At 56.7% G+C, this 8,952-nt stretch overlaps 2 protein-coding genes across 2 annotated transcripts in view; both read left to right on the forward strand.

Moving 5' to 3' along the window:
- Window positions 1-152, forward strand: part of LOC115603195 (chromodomain-helicase-DNA-binding protein 3-like) — a 16,060-nt gene extending 15,908 nt beyond the window's left edge. Inside the window, exon 7 of the mRNA XM_030474939.1 lies at window positions 4-152. Coding sequence (XP_030330799.1) covers window positions 4-152 — 149 coding nt within the window. The remainder of the gene's footprint in view (window positions 1-3) is intronic.
- Window positions 153-996: 844 nt separating this feature from the next.
- On the forward strand, window positions 997-5,072 carry MPDU1 (mannose-P-dolichol utilization defect 1). The gene is given in 8 exon segments (XM_030474941.1): window positions 997-1,282; window positions 2,156-2,221; window positions 2,982-3,114; window positions 3,212-3,297; window positions 3,380-3,429; window positions 3,431-3,499; window positions 4,640-4,750; window positions 4,839-5,072. Coding segments are annotated over 8 exon segments (777 nt in total). The 5' UTR covers window positions 997-1,149; the 3' UTR covers window positions 4,968-5,072.
- The last annotated feature ends 3,880 nt before the right edge of the window (window positions 5,073-8,952 follow it).

Genomic DNA, 8,952 nt, shown 5'->3' on the forward strand with positions numbered 1-8,952 from the left:
GAGCGGCGGCGGCGGCAGCGGGAGCGGCGGAGGCAAAGCGCGGCCTCACGGAGCGACCGGAGGCGGCGGCGGCGGCGCCGGAGCAGCAGCAGCAGCCACAGGCACAGCCCGGCCGCGGGCGCCGGCATCTTGGGGCGGGGGCGCGCACGTAGAGGAGGGGGCGGGGGCGCGCAAAGGGGCGTGATTTAAGGAGTGAATGGGGCGGGGGCGCGCAGCGGGGAGCGCTCATTCAGAATGAAGGGGCGGGGGCGCTCAATGGGGGCGTGGGGACGTGGGAGGAGCGTGGTGACGTAGGGAACAGGGGCGGGGGCGCGCAATGGGAGCGGTCATTCAGAATGAAGGGGCGGGAACGCGCAATGGGGCGTGATTAAGGAGTGAATGGGGCGGGGACGCGCGTTGGAACGTGGGGAACGTAGGGAATAGGGGCGGGGACGCGCAATGGGGCGTGGGGACGTGGGGGAGGCGTGGTGACGTAGGGAATGGGGCGGGGGCGCGCAATGGGGAGCGGTCATTCAGAATGAAGGGGCGGGGACGCGCATTGGGGACGTGGTGACGCAGTGGGGGCGTGGCTACGTAGTGGGTAAGAGCGGGGACGCGCAATGGGGCGTGGGGACGTAGGGAATAGGGGCGGGGACGCGCACTAGGGCGTGCTGACGTAGAGGGTAAGATCGGGGACGCGCATTCGGGCGTGATTACGTAGGAATAGGGGCGGAGGCGTGCGATGGGGCGTGGTGACGTAGTGAATGGGGGTGGGGACGAGCACTGGGGGCTTGGTGACGTAGAGAATGGGGCGGGGACGCGCACTGGGGAGCGGTCACTCAGAATGTAGCGGCGGGGACGCGCATTGGGGGCGTGGTGACGCGGTGGAGGCGTGGTGACGTAGCGAATAGGGGCGGGAACGCGCAAGGGGGAGTGATTATGGAGTGGGGCGGGGACGCGCATTGGGGGCGTGGTGACGCGGTGGGGGCGTGGTTACGTAGCGCGTAAGAACGGGAACGCGCACTGAAAGGGGCGGAGCTTCCCATTGAGGGGCGGAGCTTCCCATTGAGGAGCGTGTCCTCATGAAGCAACGCCTCCCTGCAGCCAATGGCGTTGGCGGGCTCGGGGATGGGGGGCGTGTCCTCGTGACGCAAGGCCTCCCTGCAGCCAATGGCGTTGGCGGGCTCGGCGGGGGCGTGCCCAGGCGGAAGCGCGATGGAGCCGCTGCGGGGCTGGCTCGTCCCGGCGCTGCTGCCCGAGCGCTGCTTCGAGGAGCTCGTCCTGGGGCTGCAGCTGCTGCACGGTGCGGGGGGGGCAGCTATAATGGGGGGTAATGGGGGGGTGTCGGTAATGGGGGGCAGCGGTAATGGGGGGTATGGTAACGGGGGGGTATCGGTAATGGGGAGGATCGATAATGGGGGGGATCGATAATGGGGGGTATCGGTAATGGGGGGATCGATAATGGGGTATTGGTAAATGGTGGGGTGTCTGTAATGGGAGGATCAATAATGGGGGGGTATGGGTAAAGCGGTATCGGTAATAGGGGGGTGTCGATAATGGGGGGTATTGGTAATGGCGGGGTCGGTAATGGGGGGGACCGATAATGGGGGGTATCGGTAATGGGGGGTATCGATAATGGGGGGGGATTGATAATGGGGGGCATCGATAGTGGGGGTGTCAGTAATGGGAGGGGATCGGTACTGGGGGGTATGGGTAATGGGGGGATATGGTAATGGGGGGGTATCGATAATGGGGGGGTGTCGGTAATGGGGGGATCAGTAATGGGGGGGTATTGGTAATGGGGGGATCGATAATGGGGGGGTATCAGTAATGGGAGGGGGAATGATAATGGGGAGGTATCAATAATGGGAGGTATCGATAATGGGGGGGAGCGATAATGGGGGGAGCAATAATGGGGGGGATCGATAATGGGGGGTATTGGTAATGGGGGGTATCAATAATGGGGGGTATCGATAATGGAGGGGGATCGATAATAGGGGTATGGGTAATGGGGGGGGATCGATAATGGGGGGTATCAGTAATTGGGCGATATTGGTAATGGAGGGGTGTCGATAATGGGGGGATATCAATAAGGGGGGGTGTCGGTAATGGGGGGGTGCCGGTAATGGGGGTATTGGTAATGGGGGGGATCGATAACCCCGTGTCCCCCCCCCAGTTCCGTGTCTGCGGATCCTGCTCAGCAAAGTGCTGGGTTACGGCATCGTGGCGGGCTCCGTCATGGGTAAAGGGGGTCTATGGGGGATATGGGGGGGCTATAGGAGGTTATGGGGGGGCTTTGGGGTGGTGCATGGGGGGGGGTTTGGGGGTCTATGGGGGTTATAGGGGGTATGGGGGGGGTTTGGGGGGTTATTGGGGGCTCCATTGTGTGTCTATGGGGTGCTCCCCTGTGTGTCTATGGGGGGTTCCATTGTGTGTCTATGGGGGGCTCCCCTGTGTGTCTATGGGGGTGTCCACTGTGTGTCTATGGGGGGCTCCCCTGTGTATCTATGGGGGCTCCATTGTGTCTATAGGGGGGCTCCCCTGTATGTCTATATTGGGCTCCATTGTGTGTCTGTGGGGGGCTCCCCTGTGTATCTATGGGGGGGGCTCTCCCCTGTGTGTCTATGGGGGCTCCACTGTGTATCTATGGGGGGGCTCCATTGTGTCTATAGGGGGGCTCCATTGTGTCTATATGGGTCTTCATTGTGTGTCTATGGGGGGCTCCCCCGTGTATCTATGGGGTGCTCTATTGTGTGTCTATGTGGGGCTCCCCTGTCTATCTATGGGGCTCTCCCCTGTGTGTCTATGGGGGGCTCCATCGTGTCTATGGGGGGGGCTCCATTGTGTATCTATGGGGTGCTCCACTGTGTGTCTATGGGGTGCTCCACTGTGTATCTATGGGGCTCTCCCGTGTGTGTCTATGGGGCTCTCCCCTGTGTATCTCTATATGAGGACACCGGGGGGGATTTTTGGGGGCACCCACCCGTGTCCCCCCCCCCCAGTGAAGCTGCCGCAGGTGCTGCGGGTGCTGGGTGCCCGCAGTGGGGCCGGGCTCAGCGTCCCGGGGGTGCTGCTGGAGCTGCTGGCGCTGGCGGGGAGCGTCGCCTATGGGTGCTCCAGGGCCTTCCCCTTCAGGTAAGGACGCACCTAATGGGGTGCTGATGGAGGGGGAAGGGGGGGGGCAGCACCCATGGGTGCCCCCTATGACTCTCTTTCCCCCCACCCCACACAGTGCTTGGGGTGAAGCGCTCTTCCTCCTCCTGCAGACCATGACCCTCGGCTTCCTCATGCAGCACTTTGGGGGGCACACGGGGAGAGGTAAATGGGGTCTATGGGGGGGGCACCCATGGGTGCTCCTTTGCCTTCGTTATAACCCCCCCCCCCCCCATTGTTTTTACAGGGGTGCTGCTGGTGGCTGGTTACTGGGTGTTATTGGGTGCCCTCCTCTCCCCCCACGCCCCCCCCCGGGCTCATCACCTTCCTCCAAGCGGCCAATCTGCCCATCATCATCCTCAGCAGGGTGAGGGGGGGGGCACCCATGGGTGGTGGTGGGGGGGTGTCACCATAAACCCCCTCCCCCTGAACTGACCCAGTGGTTTGTTCCCCCCTATTCAACCCAATGGTTCATTCTTACCCCCCCCCAAATCGACCCAATGGTTCATTCCCCCCCCCAATTCACCCAAATGGTTCATTCTCCCCCCCAATTCACCCCAATGGTTCATTCCCCCCCCAATTCATCCAAATGGTTCATTCTCCCCCCCCCAAATCGACCCAATGGTTCATTCCCCCCCCCCCCAATTCACCCCAATGGTTCATTCCCCCCCATTCACCCCAATGGTCCCCATCACCCCCAATTCAACCCAATTGGGGGGGGGGTCCTTGATGGGAAGTGTCCATATGTGACCCCCCCCTTTATGTGACCCCCCCCCATTTATGTGACCTCCCCCTTTATGTGACCCCCCCTTTATGTGACCTCCCTTTATGTGACCCCGCCCTTTATGTGACCCCCCCTTTATGTCCCCCCCCAATTCACCCCAATGGTTCATTCCCCCCCATTCACCCCAATGGTCCCCATCACCCCCAATTCAACCCAATGGGGGGGGGGGTCCTTGATGCGAAGTCCTTGACCCCCCCCTTTATGTGACCCCCCCTTTATGTGACCCCCCCTTTATGTGACACCCCCCTTTATATCCCCCCCTTTATGTGAACCCCCCTTTATGTGAACCCCCCTTTATGTGACCCCCCCTTTATGTGACCCCCCTTTTATGTCCCCCCCCAATTCACCCCAATGGTTCATTCCCCCCATTCACCCCAATGGTCCCCATCACCCCCAATTCAACCCAATGGGGGGGGGGGTCCTTGATGCAAAGTGTCTATATATGACCCCCCCCTTTATGTGACACCCCCCCCTTATGTGACCCTCCTTTATGTCTCCCCCCTTTATATGACACCCCCCTTATGTGACCCCCCCTTTATGTGACCCCCCCCTTTTATGTCCCCCCCAATTCACCCCAATGGTCCCCATCACCCCCAATTCAACCCAATGGGGGGGGGGGTCCTTGATGCAAAGTGTCTATATGTGACCCCCCCTTTATGTGACCCCCCCTTTATGTGACCCCCCCCTTTATACGACACCCCCCCTTTATATCCCCCCCCCCAGCTCCTTCAAGCCGCCACCAACTACCGCCAAGGCCACACGGGGCAGCTTTCGGGGGTCACCACCACCCTCTTATTTGGGGGGGCCCTGGCGCGGGTCTTCACTTCCCTTCAGGTGTGACCCCCCCCCACACCTTGGACCCCCCCAAATCCCCTTTTCCCCCCCCCCCCCCCCCCCAAAAATGTTCTTCCATCCCCAACAGGAGACGGGGGACCCGCTCCTGGCCTTGACCTTCGCCACGTCGGCCGCCTGCAATGGGCTCCTATTGGGGCAGCTGCTCTATTATAGGGGGGGGACCCCCAAATCTCCCCCTCACCCCAAAGTGGACTGACCCCGGATGCCCCCCAAACCCCCCCCACAATGGGGGGGGGGGGTAAAAAGGGGGTTTTTGTGGGGTCAAACATCCCCTTCGTTAATTAAATGCGTTTTCACTGGTGCTATGGGTCTAATTTGGGGTGTTGGGGGGGCATTTCAAGGTGGTTTCTGGAGGGTTTCGAGCTGATTTTGGGGCAATTTGGGCTGTTTGGGTGTAATTTGGGGTAATTCCAGCTGGTTTGGGTGCATTTTGACCTGTTTTGGGTGGATTTTGAGCTGTTTTGGGTGGATTTTGAGCTGCTTTGGGGACTTACGGGGCATTTTGGGGCGTTTCAGGCTCTTTGGGGGCTGGTTTAAGACCATTAAAGCCGCTTCGGGGGGGTCATTTGAGCTGATCTGGGGCAATTTAGGTGGGTTTTGGGGTGTTTCGGGCTGGTTCGTGGTGTTTTGGGACACTTGCAGCTGCTTTGGGGCATTTTGGGGGCACTTGGGGTGGGTTTGGGGGCATTTCTGGTTGTTTTAGGGGCATTTTGGGCACTTGGGGGGCAATTTGAGCTGGATTTGGGGCATATCAGCCGGGTTTTGGGGCAACTTGAACTGGATTTGGGTCATTTGGGCTGGTTTGGGGCATTTCAGGTGGGTTTCGGGGCAATTTGAGCTGGATTTGGGTCATTTGGGCCGGTTTGGGTCATTTCAGGCGGGTTTTGGAGCAATTTGAACTGGATTAGGGTAATTTGGGCCGTTTTGGGGCATTTCAGTCGGGTTTTGGGGCAATTTGAGCTGGATTTGGGGCATTTCAGGTGGGTTTGGGGGCAATTTGAACTGGATTTGGGGCACTTCAGGCCGGTTTTGGGCAACTTGAACTGGATTTGGGTAATTTGGGCTGGTTTGGGTCATTTCAGGCGGGTTTTGGAGCAATTTGAACTGGATTTGGGTAATTTGGGCCGTTTTGGGGCATTTCAGTCGGGTATTGGGGCAATTTGAGCTGGATTTGGGGCATTTCAGGCGGGTTTGGGGGCAATTTGAACTGGATTTGGGGCACTTCAGGCCGGTTTTGGGCAACTTGAACTGGATTTGGGTAATTTGGGCTGGTTTGGGTCATTTCAGGCGGGTTTTGGAGCAATTTGAACTGGATTTGGGTAATTTGGGCCGTTTTGGGGCATTTCAGTCGGGTATTGGGGCAATTTGAGCTGGATTTGGGGCATTTCAGGCGGGTTTGGGGGCAATTTGAACTGGATTTGGGGCACTTCAGGCCGGTTTTGGGCAACTTGAACTGGATTTGGGTAATTTGGGCTGGTTTGGGGCATTTCAGGCAGGTTTTGGGGCAACTTGAGCTGGATTTGGGTAATTTGGGCTGGTTTGGGGCATTTCAGGCAGGTTTTGGGGCAACTTGAGCTGGATTTGGGTCATTTGGCCTGGTTTGGGGCATTTCAGGTGGGTTTTGGGGCAACTTGAGCTGGATTTGGGTAATTTGGGCTGGTTTGGGGCATTTCAGGCAGGTTTTGGGGCAACTTGAGCTGGATTAGGGTAGTTTGGGCTGGTTTGGGGCATTTCAAGCAGGTTGTCGGGCATTTCAGGCAGGTTTTGGGGCAACTTGAGCTGGATTTGGGTAATTTGGGCTGGTTTGGGGCATTTCAGGCAGGTTTTGGGGCAACTTGAGCTGGATTAGGGTAGTTTGGGCTGGTTTGGGGCATTTCAAGCAGGTTTTCGGGCATTTCAGGCGGGTTTTGGGTAATTTGGGCTGGATTTGGGGCATGTCAGCTGAGTTTTGGGGCAACCTAAGCTGGATTTGGGTAATTTGGGCTGGCTTGGGGCATTTAAGGCGGGTTTTGGGGCAATTTGAGCTGGATTTGGGTCATTTCAGGCAGGTTTTGGAGCAATTTGAGATTGATTTGGGTAATTTGGGCTGGTTTGGCGTATTTCAGGCACGTTTTTGAGCAACTTGAGCTGGATTTGGGTAATTTGGGCTTGTTTGGGTCATTTCAGGTGGGTTTTGGGGCAACTTGAGCTGGATTTGGGTAATTTGGGCTGGTTTGGGTCATTTCAGGTGGGTTTTGGAGCAATTTGAGCTGGATTTGGGTAGTTTGGGCTGGTTTGTTGCACTTCAGGCGAGTTTTAGGGCATATCAGCCGGGTTTTGGGGCAACTTGAACTGGATTTGGGTAATTTGGGCCGGTTTGGTGCATTTCACGCGCGTTTTGGGGGCCATTTGAGCTGGATTTGGGTCATTTTGGGCTGGTTCGGGACCGCTTTGGCCGCGTTTCTACCGGGCCCTTTATACAGGAGGGAGGCGGAGTCAACGCGGGGGTTTCAATCAGGTCCGCGCTTCCCCGCGGGCTTCAATCGGGTCCGACCGCGCTGGGTCCTAAAGCCCGATCGTGGGCCAGGGAATCCCGCCAAGGGTTGGGCGGGGGGGATTCCTTCTTCCCAATGTGGAATCATGGAATGGTTTGAACCCATCACCCCTTGTCCCATCGCTCCAGTCCCATCTCCAGCATCCCTGTAACCCCCTTTCAGCCCCTGGAAGCTGCTCTGAGGTCTCCACGCAGCTTCTCTTCTCCAGCCCCAATGTTCTCAACCTGGCTCCATACAGGAGATGCTCCAGCCCCTGCTCATCCTGGTGGCTTCCTCTGGGCTCGCTCCAACAGCTCCATGTCCTTCTGATGTTGAGGACACCACAATTGCACACAACACTCCAAGGTTTTGGGTTGGGTGCTCCAAGGTTTACAGCCTATCCAATGTATATGATGTCCATGCCAAGCGTCCTGCCTTTCCATCGCCCCTCACTCAATTTCACGCACCCCCTCCTCTTCTTCATCTCTTTCTTTCCATGGTTGGATGCCATCATCACTCTCTGGCACCCAACTTACTGCTTAACCCCAGAACCACTTTGCACCCACTTAGTTGCATGGGTTGTACAATGGTTGCGTTCTTCTTAACCACAGAGTGTGTCTGTCACCCAAAAATGACGTTGTCTTGAACTACAGAGTGGGTCTGTTTAAGCCATGGTATCTCAAACCCTCTGTTTTGTTCCCTGAGTAACTTATCTATAGATAGATCCATAGGTAGGGATCCATAGATACATATAGATAGACATATATATAGATAGACCACAGATAGGGAGCCCTGGAGGACTAAAGGGCCATAGAAAGGGGTCCCTGGAGGACTGAGGGTCACAGAGGGGAGGCTCTGGAGGACTAAGGGGCACATTCAGTGCCCTGGAGGACTCACACACCCTAGAGATCCCCTCTTGGAGGACTGAAAGGCCATAGAGATCGCCTCTGGGAGGACTGAGGGGCCACAGAGAGGGGTCCCTGGAGGACTATGGGTACGGTCAGTGTCTTGGAGGACTCATAGACCATAGAGATAGACTTATAGACCATAGAGACAGACTTATAGACCATAGAGATAGACTTATGGACCATAGAGATCCCCTGTTGGAGGACTATGGACACGCTCAGTATCTTGGAGGACTCATAGACCATAGAGATAGACTTATAGACCATAGAGACAGACTTATAGACCATAGAGATAGACTTATGGACCATAGAGATCCCCTGTTGGAGGACTATGGACACGCTCAGTATCTTGGAGGACTCATAGACCATAGAGACAGACTTATAGACCATAGAGATAGACTTATAGACCATAGAGATCCCCTGTTGGAGGACTATGGGCACGTTCAGTATCTTGGCGGACTCCTAGACCATAGAGATAGACTTATAGACCATAGAGATAGACTTATAGACCATAGAGATCCCCTCTTGGAGGACTATGGGCACGTTCAGTGTCTTGGAGGACTCACAGACCATAGAGATAGACTTACAGACCATAGAGACAGACTTATAGACCATAGAGATAGACTTATAGACCATAGAGATGCCCTCTTGGAGGACCATGGGCACGTTCAGTATCTTGGAGGACTCATAGACCATAGAGACAGACTTATAGACCATAGAGATAGACATATACCATAGAGATCCCCTGTTGGAGGACCGAAAG

Source organism: Strigops habroptila, unplaced genomic scaffold (genome assembly GCF_004027225.2).
Source record: "Strigops habroptila isolate Jane unplaced genomic scaffold, bStrHab1.2.pri NW_022045622.1_ctg1, whole genome shotgun sequence".
Lineage (NCBI taxonomy): Eukaryota > Metazoa > Chordata > Aves > Psittaciformes > Psittacidae > Strigops > Strigops habroptila.